The following is a 16,174-nucleotide window of genomic DNA, read 5'->3' on the forward strand; positions in this document are numbered from 1 at the left end:
ATGAGTTACAAATAACATCCCGCATTATTCATTAAAGTATTAACAATCCATTATTATTCATTATCCCCAAGCCCTGGCTTTGTTTCTCTGCCATGGAAACTACAGTGCAGGTTACCTAGGAATCCCTCTGGGACCTATTAAGTGTAATTACTAAGAACTCAGATCAGCAAAAAAATATATACATTGTTTTTCAGCCTCAGCACTGGAAAAATGCTGAAAAATCAGCCGCCATGTGTCATTTTTGCTGAATAGTAGCCCCCATGTAATCTACAGGAACAACTTGCTGCTAAATAGTTAAAGAGCCTTTACCAAGTAAAACAGGCCAGGCTAAATTTTCCTCCCTTACACCAGCCAGGCTCCAGAGGCTCCAGGAAGTGAGTATGGGAGTAATCACGATGAGAATCCGGCCAAGCATCATCTTATATAACAGCAGCAGTCACTCAACCCCAATGCACAATAAAATAGGGCATTATGGAAAAGCCATGAGTTTCTGCAGAGGGTGCGACTGGTGGCCAGGGCTCTGGTCTGGTTTCTGGACTCTGGAGGAATGGATGGGCTTTGTCCCGGTGCACTGCCCCTCACTGGTGGGCATCTCCCAGACTGACGGGTTTGTGTAGCCAGCCCCGGTGCACCTGTCTGCGCTGCCAACTCTTGTTTTTTCCCTGGTTATGGGAACCTCTGGTTGGAGGATGCCGAAGCTGTGCAGTTTTTTGGAAAGAAGGTTGCAGCATAAAGGTACGAGAAATTGCCAGGCCTGAATGCACACCTCACTCAAGCAAAATTCCCATTGACTTCCATTAGCCTTTAAGGATCTGGGCTTTGAGGCATTAAGAACTGCTCAATGGAAATAAACACGTGCACAGGATTGACACCGCATCGTCCAAGCAGCCCCCGCGCCCTCCACTCCTAGCACACCCAGCACATCACAGGATCTTGGCTTTACACAACAGCTGGCCAGCACCTAGGTAAAAATCATCACAGAGTCAGGCCTGAATTGTCTCACGTGAGCTCCTAGATGGTGCCTGGGCTGGTTGTGCGAGGGTGCACATGCCTGTGTGTAACCTCGGTGTAACAGCACTGTGCAGAGGAGGGTTGTGTGCATTCGTGCACCTGCACAGGTTGCCAGCACTAGCAAAGCACCCACGTTATGAAAAGCCACAGACCTGCAAACTCAGGACCTCTAGGCAAATATCTCGAGAGTCTGGAGCCCAGCCAGGATCCGGGTGCACCAAATTACTGAAGGGGAGAGGTCGGCTGCCAAGGTGGAATCCAGATCTTGATCCCGATTTTTCCACAGCTGGGGGAAGGGCTGGGCTGTGGGGTAGATCTGACTACTGCAGGAGTTAATGTTTGCACCGTGTTCCCAGCGGTCCTAGTCGGGGATGCTGCCACGTACGACCCACCTACCTGCACGGCTTGCACACACCGAGCCTGGAAACGCAGTGGTCGTGCGGCTCTGGGGGCACCCTGTCCCCACAGCCGCGACAGAGGCTGAGCCCACCGCTCCAGGTCTAGTCTGGCGGGGCGTGAGCACTGGTGTGTGGGGCACTGGGCACAGCGCAGACGTACCCCTAAGCACTCAAGGACAGACAGGATAACAATAGCCGTGTAAAGGAGGCCAAATCCTTTTGCTACATCAACAACCCCCTGAGATGAAAAGGGTTTTAAAAGGATGCTGTCATGTTAAACAGCGTACTTCTGAAAACTATTTACCTAGCATCGTTCCAGAAGTGCCGGCGATGTCTGTACAGTACTGGAAAGAGATTTGAGGGGGAATAAGGTGCTTTCCCTCTTTTTTAACCATGTCTTTGCTTTGTGCATCTGATAGTACTTTATGGTGGGGGCCAGCTGTAGTCTATCCGGCAGGGTTAAAGGAGGCGATAGGCAACTATGGCCCAACCCTTGCTCGGCTCTAAACAAGGGTGCTCCACGAGCTGGGACAGGACACACCTTCACACCAGAGTAATCTGTAAAATGGGTGCAGCGGACATATGACAGCCCTACACTCGTGGGAGAATCGGGGAATGTGCATTGCATTTAATGTGGAAGAAGCCTGGAGACAGGGCTAGGGAACAGGCTGGCACTGGGGCAGGCACTGGGAAGGGGTGAGGGCAAAGCCAGAAGAGGCTGGCCCTCAGAGGACTCTGTCCCCATCCGTCTCCCCCGATGGTGAGTAAAAGGCCTGGTGCAAAGCCAGCTGGGGGCTTCCCATGGACTCCAATCAGCAACAACTGGACCCAATGAATCACAGCTGCCCTGTTGCTTTGGGACTCAAGGTGATGAAGTTTCAGAGATCCTCTCTAAAGCCCCCGAGGGCGTTGATGACGGATCATTTCCCCGCCTCTGCACGTGCTGTCCAAGCAGCCAGGCTGCGGTCCGCCTCCTGACCCCTTTAAACCCTGACCCCTATCGCCTGCATCCTTCTCTCGGCCCGGTACGGAGGCAAGCGTGCTCCGCTGACGTCTCCGCGCCTTCCCCGCGCCCAGCAGCAACGCGGTGTGCTAGCTGCAGATTGGCCGTCTCCCTTTCCCTTTCCCTGGCGACAGTGAAACCTGCTCAGAATATCTTGATAGAGGCGGCGCCTCGTCACCAAAGGATCTGCTGCCCTTGTCAGCTCGCTCCCTCTCACCATTTATAATGCCTGGCCGGTCACCAGAGCCAAGCAGGGATCCTTCTGTGGCCCCTAATCCATGCAAACTCTCAAGAAGCTCCTTGAGACTCCAGCGCCGTGCAGAATCGTGGTGTTTTTCCCCAACGCCAAATGCAAAGAGAAGTAGCACGTGCTCCCCTGCCACCTGCACTATGCTGTTGAGCCCCAAGTCCGCAGGGAGCAGCTCTCGGGTGGAGTCACAAGCTCTGCAAGCCCCGGGCCTCTTCCTAAGACTAAAAGCAAGGGATGAAAGTTAGTGCTGGCTGTGCTGCGGGGTTCACAGGGAGCTAGCTGGATCCTTCACCCGAGGTAGCCCGGTGGATGGCAAGCTCCTGAGCTGGGCTGCGCTGCGACTGAACCGCCAAAAGGGAGATAATTTTGCAGCTCTGTGCCGGTCTCCTCAATGGCTGGTGTGGAGCTGGTTCACGGCGGCTGACCTGCGTGGGTAACCTCGCTTCTGCACCCGGACGCTCACGGGAGGTCATAAAACCACCCGCTCGGCTGCATCCTCCCTTTCTTTCAAGGCGCTTATCATTGGCGTGCTACTGGCTGCTCTGCGGGGGCCGGTGGGGACTCTGCTTGGAAGTCCCACAGGTTTGACATGGCCTGGAGCAAAGCCTGGCAAATGCGGTTCTTTGCATGAGCTGGAACCAAGGGCCGTATCCTCTCCGTGCCTCGGTTTCCCCATTCTGTAAAATGGACACCAGTGCCTCTGCATTATTCTGGCGTGTGGTGAGGCTGGGTGCCCTGAGGTGTCCTGAAGCTGTGTCCAGAAGGTGCTGTCTTGCACCCAACCTCCTCCTAGCATGGATGAAACCACACGCCCTGTGCCCAAGGGACTCTGCGTGATTCGACTCCTGTGAACCCTTGCTCAACGCACATCACCACGTGAAGTGGATCAGCTGCGCCAGGACGTGTTCAGGCACAGCATGTGCCTCACTGGGCAAAGCACGTATGGCCTGCTGCCCCGCGGGGTCGGGGACTGCTCCAGGAGTGACCGGGGCATAACACTTGGGACACGTCTCTGCAAACGTTTCCCAGTCTGCGGCACCGAGACCCAGCTGAAATGTCTGGGCGCGCCTCTGCACAGCTCCCTGCGCTCTCCTGCCATACAGCAGACAGACGCCCGCCGCAAGGAAGCGGCACAAATTTATCCCACTTATGTGGCGGCACTTGCGGCGTGACAGGAGACGGGGACGTCTGCTCGCTTGGCCTTGGCGCCGAGCGTTTTTAGGGCGGCACAAAGGCGACGTTTCTTTCCCAACCCGAGTCCTTCTGTGACCCGTTTCTTCTTACGCTGCTGGAACAAAGCCCCGTTAACCCGGCAGAACACTTGCTAGAACAAATTGTCGCCAGCAACATGGGTTATTTAAATCCACGTATCGTCTCTTCCTCTGTACTGCATCAGCTTCATCCCAAACCTCCACCATCTGTTCCACCCTCGGTTACGAATGTGAGAAAGCTGCCATGCTGCTTCACAGCAACGGTACTGAAGAGCATGATGTGCATCCTAATGGCTTTCCTATACGGCCTTACTCGCAAGCAGCGCCCGTTAATTATTGCTCAGGATTCTCCCGGACGCATTAGTCTCTTATTTGTATTAATGTTTGTTTAGCTTTGAAGCCGCGGTTCAAGTCCCAGCCTCCTGGGCGTGCGATTTATATAGTAACTCCGTCTCCAGCACGGAGGTGGGGTCCGACCGCTCGGGGTGAACCTCAGCTTGTCTAACTCTGGGGGAGTAGATGATGAATTCGACTGTGTGCGTGAGTGATGCCATCTCTAGCGCCTCGCCCGCAGCGGGGATCAGGCCTAGCAATGGTTCCTGGATTTCTCCGTCAATGCAAGCGACACAGCCCTGCATCCTGGCTCAAATGGACCAGGGTGGTAGATCCAGAGCCCCGCAGATGCTGGAGGGGATGCCAAACAGGCTTTAATAGGAGCTGCAGGTGTTTGGGGCAGTGCTTTTCCATTGAAAGGATCTCACAGATTTGTAGCAGCTTCTCCTAAGCCTTTGCACTTCTCTAGTGCTTTCCGTGCTCCTGTTTTCCATGCAAGGGATTATCTAAATGTCCTTGGGAGGGCAGGACAGGACAGCTCTGAGTCTCGTTTGGCAGAGAGGGTCTTTGGAGGCCCGAAGAAGGCAAGTGATTTCTCCAAAGCGACACTGAAAAGAGATTACAGCTCGGGGATCCCTGCCCCTGCTGTCCCCTGCTGAAGCCACTCAGCCAGGCTCCGCAAATCCTGTCCCAGGCTAACACTGGAGGTGGGGGGAGTCGGGATGCCGGCAGGTGACAAGACAGTTGTGCTTTTCTAATGCCTTCCAGAGCAAACATTAATTAGGCCTCAGGTCCCTCCCCTGTGAAGTAGGCAAGTCCTTTTTTTTTCAGCTATCTAAACAGCCCGGTTCTATCTTCGAGCCAGTACTGAAATGCAGCCACCTCTGGGGAGTAGCATGATTATTGTTGAACTGTTCAAACTAACAGTTCAAGACAAGAAGGGGGAAATGCTGCATCCAAACAGGGAATATGAGCGAGGCCAGCAGGCACCCAAACCCAAACTGCTGCTAGGATGCCAGGGCACCAGGGCACTTGACTCCTGCATAAACACCTTGTCGCAAGGACACGAGAAGGAAGGATCTGAACTGCGGGGCTTCGAGCAAGGTGGGACCCTGGCACTGGAGCAGAGGGTCTGATTTGGGTCCAGCTCTCTGAGCTGGAGAGAAGGCCTGCTCCCCACAGCAAAGCTTTCCTAACACAATGCAACTCGGAGGGGAAAGTGTCCCCCCGCTCGGCTGCTGCAGCCCCAGTTCACAGGACAAAATAACAGGGGAGGTCAGCAGGGGGGAACCCGCGTGGGTCTTCCTTACAAGTTACAGGAATAAAACTAGAACCAGCATCATCACAGCCTGTCCCAAACTCCAGAGGACAGCCTTCATTTTTGTAGGGCCGCTTTCCCGACCACAAGACAATTTAAAAAATCACATTTACTTCGGGGTTTGCAATGCAACACTGGGACGGGGGGCAGGAGATGTTATATTCTGAAGGATGCCCGTAGCACCACTGCACACCTCGAGCACCGGGATGCGGCGGTTGGACTGTGTCTCGCTTGGGGCCGGACAAAGAGCTGCCCACTCCCCCCGCAAAATGGCACTTCCATGTGTGCAGACACCTCTCACGGACGCGGCCTGATTCTGATGTTGAAAACCTGCCATTTTACAGCTAAACTGAAGGATTTTTTTTTTTAAGCTGGAAAGATCACCTTCAACGTACGGTTATTTCTTACCCAGTACCGTGAGGGAGGGGGAGCAAACAGCTCCCGCACGAACGCGTGCGTGTTTGGGGCAGGGGGGAGCCCGTTTGGCACTGATGGTTCAGAACCAGCTCCACTTTCTCAGCCGGGTTTAAATACACGAGACTTGCCCACTTACCGTACTGGATTTGAGCTCATCCCCGTTCTCCTCCTCGGACTCTAGTGCAACAGGTAAGGATTTCTGTGGCGGGGAGAAGGTTAAGTCCCACCGTAGTAGCCGGGGTTCACCTTTGTCACCGAACCTCAGGTTTTCCAGTTTCTGCACGGTCGGCTCGGCAGAGGAAGCTGGCCTGAAATTCTCTTTGTTCTGGGACTTAGACCTCAATCTCTGAACCCCGAAGCCCCGGTCTTCCCCACGGTGGTCCTCCGCCAGGCTCCTGCAGGGGCCGGCTTTGCTATAGTGTCTTTTTTGGGTGTGAATCTCTTGCATATAAGAATCCATCCTCATGAGGGGCTTCATCTCCATCTCGTAATTGCTCATCTTCTCCTCGTCCAGCTCAAGCAGCTTGGAGCTCCCTGAGCTGTGGTTGTGGGGCCGATGGTGGGAAGTCCAAGACACCGTGGCGGGGGAATCTGTCCACCTCTCTCTTTGCTTGTGGTTGGAGGCCACGTGTTTGTGTCCTCCGCTCCGGCCTCTGTAGTCTTCGGGGATGGAGGAGGACCCCAGGTGACCACTGCGCAGGGCCCCACTTCTAATGCCACGAGTCCCACCTGCTTTGTCTTCGCTCCAGCTGTTGGGTCTTAAGTAGTCCCCGCCTCGTCCCTCCAGCAACATCTGGATCTCCCCACCCCTCTCTTCGTCCACCGAGACCTGTCTGGAGAAATGGGCGCTCTTGTTCCGGCAGGAGGGACCCAGCGGCGGGGTGGAGGTGGGGCTGGCGGGGAAGCTTTGCAGGGGGCTGTCATCGGGAGTGAGGTCTGAAGGGGTGGTCCCTTTCCGGTACAGCTCCGGGCTTTCTTGCTGGAGAGGGGTCCCCGTGGAGAGGACCTCGATGTCGTCGCTTGAATTCTGACGCTTCGGCCTCTGGCACTCGAGCCCTTTTTTTTTTGAAAGAGAAGAGAGAGAAAATGCAAGAGGGTTACTTCTATTCTGCGGCTGCACAACAGACCGTTCCCGATACAGAATAGGGCTGCCAGGGAAACCACAGGGCACGCTGCTGACTACAGCTCCGTGGCGCCACAACCTCCTCCCCGCCGCGGGGCTGCCCGAAGAGAAGGGGCTGGATTCAGCCCCGGCCGGCAGCACGCGCGGTGCAACATGGCGCAACCAGCTGGATCCCGCAGCAGGGCAGGGACCGTGCGGACCGCACGCGCCCCACAATGGGTGACATCCCCACCTGGTTTGGGGACGACGGAGAGCTAGCTAGCAGGGGGGGCATTCGCTAGCCTGGCCGCAATGTTTATCTGCCGCCCGCCCAGGTGGCCAGGGATGAGGATTCAGACTCTGCTTTGCTTGTACTATCTTCCCTTGAAGCATTTTTACAGCGCTTCCTGCACGCTAAGGCCTGGATGGGGTATTAAGACCTGAAAGCTTGCAAAGAAGAATTTTTCCAACTATTTGAGTTGGTCTAATAGAAGATTTACCCAAAGAAGATTGAGTGCCTACATCCTTAGACCAGCACAGCTACAACCTATGCCTCGGGATCCAGAGAGGCATTCAGGCATCCGACTCCAATTGCATGCAAAAGAAATGGGCAGCTACATACAAGTTAAGTGCCCAAATGCCTTTATGGAAGCACCTCAATCCCATCACTTTGAAAGGCACGTAGTCAGACTTGAAGATCTATTTAGGTCCCTTCCGACCCTACATCTATGAATCTTAAATACAGGAGCTTGGCTGTGGGGCAGAAAAGTACTCCCCCTATACTAAAAATGACAGAGAAGCTGAGGGACTTTGCAAGGCTCCCAGTGCACATCTGTGCCATGGCTCTTCATCTCTCAGCCTGAGCAAAGCCATTACCTTCCCATGCCTCTGAGCATCTCTGCCACAGGATGTACTATACACCCTTTGCACGGGCTTTATGGGGCTGGGAGTCACCAGACAAGCCGGCTGCCGGTTTGAGTTGCACTGACAATGCACAAGTCATTTTTCTTGAAGCTGCCGAGCTTGCAGGTACAGACAGCAGGCAGGGGAAGAAACCCGCAGAACAAATGCAAGCCTTCCTGTTGTCCAGGGCCTGGCTTTGAGTGGGAATTTTCTCTTCATATGCCTAACCGGGACTTAAGAACAACTGGAAGGAGAGAGAGAGAAAAAAAAATCCTTTCTATGTTTTATATCGAGTCCAACATAAGCTAGAGAAGATCTTGGAGAGTTCTCCGTCTTGGATGTCTGCATAGCAGAGCCCTCGGGGCCTGAGTTCAGACCAGACCGTGCATCGCTTGTGCCTGGTTCTTTATATCGGACTGACTCAAATGCACTCCCCAGGGCTCGATCCCAGTAGCTAACTGCATGGGGGCTGCTCCATTAGGCTGGAGCTCCATTAGCTGCCCCGGGGGATGTGGGACGCTGAAAACCCTTCGTGCAAGCTTTCGTTTGCGCATGAACTCGTATGACCCCTACATGTCACTGCAGAAACCTAGGCCATGACTGTCAAGCTCACAGTTGTGAACCTGCTGTTAAACCGTGAGCAGTTCCCAGAACTGGAAGAACAAAACGGGGCAGTTTTGTCTCGGTGGGACAGGGAAGGACGGCCCGGCTCGGCTCGGCTCGGGGGCTCCATCAACCACTGACACACAGGCTATGAATGATAAGCCTGGATGGCATGAATTCATCTACATCATTATGCTCCAAATCCAGTGTCAAATTACACATCGAGCAGCTTTGGCTCTACCTTGCCATGTGTGATTAATCCATTTGAGTTCGAACGCTTCTTTTTTAGCTGGCGACATCAGAAATAACGCTGTGTACTTACCACTAGGGGTCTGGAAGCACTTTACAAACAGGAATTAATTCAGGCTCATTAGTCCTCTTACAGGTCCAAGAGTTTTAGTGTTTTTATGCCAAATTTAAAGCAGAAGGAACGGAGACACCGAGATCAAAAGATTAACCCACAGTGACACTGGGTCCGTAGCAGAGCTGGGAACAGAAAGCAGGAGATCTGACTCCTTTCAACAACCAGGTCCCACTCCAGCAATGTGTCTTTGCTTTTTTCCTTATTTTCTTATATTTGCCACAAGTTCCTTGGAGAAATTAATGCCATCGCCTCCCTTACTGCCAGCTCCAATGAGGCAGCTCCTGCCATAGCTGCATCCACAGCGACCGGCTAGCAAGATTATTTCCACATCTCAGGGTAATTAGAAAATTAGCATTTTCCTAATCCCTTAACAAACACCCGATGAGTTTGAGGTGGTAAATCCAAACTTTCTTCCATCTCACTTTATACACTAAAAGCATAGCTGTTCCCAGCTAAAGCCATGCTAAATTATGTGAATGATTTGATTAAATATATTAACTGCCTGACACTGCTGAAATGCATCTAATTACAATTGCTATGGCTAGACAAGAAATGAGTCTCAAAAAAGGAAGAACTCAATTTTCTTACCCTAGTTTAAAAATAAACGCTACGAAACGTGTGCTTTAATCTCTGCCTGTTCCTGCTGGGTAATTTGCTTTATCTCATCTTGCTTCCCCGCCACACGAGAGAAGCCAGTCAAGCCAACTATGGTACGAATTTGGCGGAGGGTCTCCCTCCGGCCTCTGAAACGGCATGGGATGAGACTCAAAGCACCCAGCGTTCAAGCCGGCACCCCAAAGCGGGGGTCACTACCACGGCACTTGTGTACAACAACTTCACACCAATTCAGCTTAATCCTGATGGAAGAATCTACTGGTTTCCAATACAAACTTAATGCAAATAGTCTGAGCCGCTGGTTCCCTTTTGAGCACAAACCTAGGTCCATCACACAAACAGATCTATACTTTGAGATTCTGGGAAGGCCTTACTGTTACTATTATAGTAATATACTATATAATATAGACTAATACTCTCTAGATTGCATAATATATAGTAATACTCTATAAATTATATAATAATACCATAGCTATGGTATTGCTATATTACTATATTATTATTGTAGCACCTGCAACTGTGACTCTTGGAATAATGGGGTTGGATGGGATCTCAGGAGGTCATCTAGGTCAACGCGTGATGATCAAGGCAGGTTGTCCCTGGGTAAACCACCCCAGGTCTGTCTAATCCACTCCAAGGACTGCGATTTTATCACATCTGTGGGTAGCTTATTCCCAGCAGGTCTGGGTGCTTGACCCCCATATCAAGAAAGCTCTTTCCAGTATCTAACTTCAATTTCCTTTGCTGTCATTTAAGACCATTGCTCCTTGTTCCGTCCATGGCACATACAAATAATCTATCTCCCTCCTCCACGTAACCGTTGTTCAGACACACGGGCCCACCCCAGGATAACTTTCAGCCTAAACAGACGCGAGTCGGGGAAGTGCTGTTCTCAGGGCTGGCTGAGGATTTTCAGAGGATATAGCTTTGCAGTGGACAGATGAGTTTTTGATCAAACAATGTTTTCACTGAAAAGTGTTGCCTTACCGCAAGACCAAAACCAAAGGCTCTTCACGAATGTTTTAGCCAGAAACCCAAATACTTCAGCTGAAAACAGAAGCTGTGGCTTCTTCCTCGTGTCTCTGTCCTCCCATGTGGACCTGGATCTGCAGCTGGATTATATCTCCGATAATGGCTGTAAGCAGCAATACCACGGGGCTCCCTCTTACCATGAAGAGAGACTCCAATGCACTGCACGGGAGCACGAGGTGCCTGTCCAGAGAAGAAAATAGGGGTAACGAGCAGCAAAGTACATGTCCTGTGAGGCACAGAAGTGTCTGTTGGCCACTGAAATAATTTAACTGGAAACCTGGGGAAAATCAAGAGAAAAACTTCTGATCTTCTTGAATGCTCCCTATTATTGCTTCTGTTTTCTGGATGGGGAGCAGAGGCAGAAGAGAGCTGTAAGTGACTGAATCAAAAGTCTCTGCCAGAGCCTGAGCTCAAATTCAAACCCTGATGCCCAAGGCCACGTATTGAACAACCATCCTTCATCCTCAGGCAAATGACCCCAGCAGTCTTCCCTGCCCCAGTGCAGCAGAGCTGGACCTGATGATCTGCAAGGTCCCTTCCAGCCCCTAACACCTATGAAACATTTCCCTGAGAATCTGCCTGTGTAAAAATTGAGTAAAGGACTCAGGGTTCGGTTCCTCATATAGGGGCTTCTTCTGACGGCTGACAGGAGCACAGGGATGGCGTATGCTTGTTTAGAGAAGGCCGGGGGGTTGCTGGCCAAGACCGAAGAGCCTTATTGGCATTGCACATCCAAGGTACCGGGGTATCTCCGTCATCTTGTCTGGGTAGACCTGGAATTGCTTCACAAAGTTTCAGGTCCATTTGCAAACTCCACCGTCCCCTGCGACAGGCAGTAAGGAGGCTTCCCTGCTCTCTGGTATATATAGGATGCGGTTGGTCTTGCTGCCTTTCACTCTGCAAGCTCTCCCTGCTGACTCCTTCCACCCCGTTCAGAAACAAAACCCTGGGACCGCAGCAGGTCTCCTGCCAAAGCCAAGGGCACATCTGCAGATCGTAGCAGCCTCACTTGAATCCTTCACTGTGTGCTCCACAAGATGGTTTGGGACGCGAGACAACCCCCCTTGACCGCTGCAGACAGCCCCTGCGCACCTTCCTCTAGGGAAACCCCGCTGGCATCACTCCTACGAGAGAGGCTCTGCTGGTCTGGGGGAGAGCCATTAAAAGGCTTGTCGGCCCAGTCAAATTATTAAGCAACCTTCAGAGACCCTCCAGTATCCCCTTTTGTGTCCTGAGGATAAAGCTGCTTGCCTTTTATCAGGTCAGGTTAGCCCCTGATTTTCTCCGTCCGGAGCCAAGTGGCCAAAGGCAGGATTTCCTATATACCCTTCACGCGATCTAGTCCTTCTTAGCCAGCAGAGACAGTCTCACGGTCTGGCATATCACAATTACACTCCCCTACCTTCCCCAGAGGGTAAAAACAAGCGGCTCCTCTCTGAAATACAGGTGTTTCCTTGACAGCAGCACAGTGCAATCCTGCCTGCCTCCTTCCTCCCCTCATCCAAGGATGTTCAACAATGATTACCTGCTAAAATTAGCACTGGAGCATGTGAGGTTCCTGGAAGAACAGCTGTGAAATTGCTAAGGAGAACATGTAACATCCACATCTGGATTCTGGTGGTTTTGAGGCAGCTCTTTGCTGCTGCTGCTGGGAGTTTCAGCAGAGGATACGTGCCTCGAAGAGATCAAGTCAAGGTAAAAAGCCTGTTAGTAAGGGGGACATGTGGGAGAAACTTGCACCGATGCTGCCCATGCTGCACCTCTCCGGGGAATACATCGGGACTGGAGTGGGACTTGACACCTGTATAACCCTGGGCAAGTCACTTAATCTCTGTGAAGCCTGTTCTCCAGGTGCCCTTGGTCCTGCTCTGTGCTAGCCGAATCCCAGAAATAAAGCAGCGGAGCTACCTTTAAAGAGGGCTGACCACGTGGCACCGAGCACACCTGGGGCTTGGGCACGTGCTCGCCGAGTGTCCCATTGCTGGCGCGTGGAGGGTGGAGAAAGCCAGAGGATGGCACCCGGGCACAGAGGCAGGGCAGATGTGCCCCAAAGCGCGCACGCTATGAGGCGCGAAGGCCGAACCGGGGGAATAAAACAGGGTTAGGCAGCGCTGCACTTCTAGCTCACTCATTTGAACCCAGGGACGCAACAGAAAGGTCTCAGCATCTGCCAGGTCACTCTCAGCCACTTGCTACCACAGAGACACAACGCCTGGCATCAGCGGGGACGGAAGAGGTGGCCACAGGTGACAGACTCGGGGTCAGGGTGGGGGGTGGAGGGAAAAGAGGTCAGCTCTCAATCCCAATTTGTGAGGACTGCAGTGGAAAGTCTCCCCTCTTCCCCCCGAAACCGCATCCCATCCAAAACCCTGTTACCCCCAAGATGGTTTCCCCTCCAGGCCCTTCAGAGCACAGCTGCTAAGACATCCCCTCTCTGCTGCTTTCTTCTCGGCAGGGTTCAGGGTAAAATGACTACTCTGTCCATCAGGTCCCTCCCCACACCCATCGCTCCTGCGATGCCTGCAGCAGCCGGTGCAATGCCAGGACCTTATTTCCATCACCCGCTCCGCTTGTCCCTCTCCCGTTTGCCACGCTCACTTGTTGCATCTTGTTTCAAGCTGAACTGCCCCTGCCTGGTGTGCAAACGCCCACAGGTTCACAGCCCGGGGTTACTAGGCCGCAGGCGTGATGCTCGCACTCATGGCTATTATCTGCCTCAATTCTCCTGCCGGCGCGTCCAGGTTTCGTGACGCATCTTGGTTGGCGTGTTTGCTTTTTAATGCAATCTAAGTGGAAGCTCTTTCTCTTCTCACTCGCTCGCGCAGGCATTAAACCCACCAAAACACGAGTATCAGAAACACAAACCCCAGCACAAATCAAACACCATGTCCCTGTCTAGAAGCTAATAAAAAATGTATTACCTCAAAAATCTTTTCAAGAGATGATGCTAAAAAGGAGAAAATCTCCTGGCAATAGCAGATGCAGATACTGAATAACTCCAGGGTTGGAAAAGCCCCTGGGGAACGGGGAGACCTGTTAAAACACTCAGATGTCTCGTCTGCAACTCGTAACTCTGCAAGGAAGCGATAATCAGGCTCATTTCAGCCGAACCTTGCTTCTCCCTCTTTACCAAATTTGTTAGCCGGTTTACGCTAGAAATGGTGTCGTGGCTCTTGTTCACGGCGTCGTGGGAAAACGCCGATACCACGCTCGTCCGGGGCGCTACCTGGACGGGTTTGGACTCTGCCGGACGTGGCCCGAAACGTGAAACCAGGACACAGATCTAGTACCCGCCTCAAGACCGGAGCCAGTGTCATTGCGGCCTCACAGGGGGCCACTCAAATTCAGATCCAGATTTCAGGGCCCACCGGGCGCCTTCTGGCCGAGCTCATTACACAGACGCAGGCCGCCGTCCATAATTAAAGCCTGGGGTTTCCTTTGCGCTCGAAGCGGGTGGAGAGGCCGCTGGCACCAGCCAGGGTCTGTTAGAGCAGCTCCCAACTCAGCCACCACCGAACGGCTGTAGGGTTAGGGCGCGACGGTGATGTCTTTGCAGCTTCTTTTCCACTCCCTTCCCTGCGCCCAGTGGAGACCAGGCAGAGCAGAGAGACGGCTCTTGACCTAAACAGCCGGCCAAATGCTTCACGCTGCAAGTTGTGGGGCCCTTGCTGCAGAAAGGAGGTGGACAAGTCGGAGAGAGTCCAGCGGAGGGCAATGAAAATGGTTGGGGGGCTGGGAGATAGGATATGTGAGGAACGGCAGAGCGAGCTGGGCTGGTTTAGCCTGCAGAAAAGAAGACTGCAGCCTTCGACTCTCTGACGGGGGGTTGCAAGGATGGAGCTGGGCTGGTCTCAGTGGGGGCAGATGGCAGGACAAGGAGCGACGGGCTCAAGTTGCAGCAAGGGGAGTTGAGGTTGGAGATTAGGAAAACCCTTTCTCACTAGGAGGGTGGCAAAGCACTGGAATGAGGTGCTGGGATCTCCATCCTTGGACTTTTTTAAGCCCTGGCTCGACAAAGCCTTGGCTGCAATGATCTAGCTGGGGCTAGTCCTGCTTTGCGCAGGGGGCTGAATTAGATGTGACCTCCTGAGATCCCTTCCGTCCCTCATTCTCTATGAGTCTGTGATTTTAGGACAGAAAAAGGGATGCAGCATTGAAAACACTGAGCCTTTCCTTTTAGCCCCTTCTTTTCCAGGCCCTAACTCTCCTATGCTGATGTGACACCCGCTGTCCACCACGCTGGCACTGCCGTGCCCAATACTGAGTGCCACTGAGATACGGGAATAATGTAGAGCAGGAAGGCCAGGCCGAGAGTTGCTCTTAATTGCATTGCATAGATTTGTGGGGCTTTACGTCTCTTATTATTTCCTACCCGCTGGGGTCTGGAGTAATACTGTACAGAAACACAACCCAACACTGACCATGAAATGTAGCTGAAGAAAAGATCACCTTCCTGATCTCTGACAGAGAAATCTCCAAGCAGGTGTGATTAGTCATGTATAAAGCTTAGCTAAAACACTTCCAGAGCCCCGCAAAGTATTTTTGTGGCTTTACAGCTACGTTTGCCTGCTTCTAAAACTGTTTTATTTCTCCTGCTGCCGCGTGCAAGACTCACACCAGCAGCAGGGGAGAGCAAGAGCGGTCGCAGAAGGGAGACTGCAGGAGATGACACGCAAATGCACTAGGTGAACGCCTTGAGCAAGACAGGAGTTTTTTTCTCTAATCTCTTTTCAGTGTTGCCACTGTCGAGGCTACAAGTCACAACAGCAGCTGAAAACACTTTTCAGACAGAAGGGTGATTTCTAACGTCCCTTTGAATTGTACGGGCTTCCGGAGGAATTTCTATGGGACCCTGAAGGTCCCAAGTTCAGCTGCATACATTTTCCCCTAAAGGGTCCTACCTGGTAAGAGGGTATTATATGAATGTGCATTATCCCCACAGCAATGGGGAAGTCTCAAAACCTGGGCACTTTAATGGTTATGCCCATGATATAATGCTTCCATTGCCACCATGTGCTAAACCATCAACCGATCGGTGGCTGAAAAAGTTTTCCAGGGCTAGCTCTTGTCCATCCCTGTTCTGCAGAAGGATTTTCCTGTACGCTAATCCCTCTGATGGTTTATCTAAGCTCCTTTTGATAGTGTGGTCCAAGGATGAGAAGGGATTTTGTAGGCCACCTAAGGTAGAAAAAAATCATGCTCTCTAGGAGGGCTCCTTTGAAAGGCACCGTGGCTGTTCAGAAATAAGTGTTGGCATGATAACAACAGTAATATTATGTACTTACACGGCATGGATCATGCTTAAGGGTGCCAAGGTGTTTACAGCTTTTATCTGGGTTCAACCAAAGACCTTTTGGGGTAACTCTGTGGAGCGAACAGACTTATATTTAACTTCCTTAGACTTGAGGAAGGGCACTTGATGCCCGAGAGCTTGTCCCCAGCAGCTCTCCCAACTACACAGTTGGTTCAATAGGAGATATCACAAAAAAACCCTTGCCTCATACACCTTCCTGGACCATCACGGCCAAAGCAGCACTCCAGCCCACTTATACAGAGGAAGAATTTAGCTTTCTGTCTATTCATATAAAAATCATATCACACTGCAGTGAAATGC

General features: G+C 52.2%; 1 protein-coding gene across 1 annotated transcript in view; it reads right to left on the bottom strand.

The window, feature by feature from the left end:
• Positions 1–16,174, bottom strand: part of JPH3 (junctophilin 3) — a 93,050-nt gene that overhangs the window by 6,800 nt on the left and 70,076 nt on the right. Inside the window, exon 4 of the mRNA XM_090063433.1 lies at positions 6,078–6,997. Coding sequence (XP_089919559.1) covers positions 6,078–6,997 — 920 coding nt within the window. The remainder of the gene's footprint in view (positions 1–6,077; positions 6,998–16,174) is intronic.

The sequence above is a fragment of the Crocodylus siamensis genome, chromosome 9 (assembly GCF_052110815.1).
Source record: "Crocodylus siamensis isolate JL-2025a chromosome 9, ASM5211081v1, whole genome shotgun sequence".
NCBI classification, from domain to species: Eukaryota; Metazoa; Chordata; order Crocodylia; family Crocodylidae; genus Crocodylus; species Crocodylus siamensis.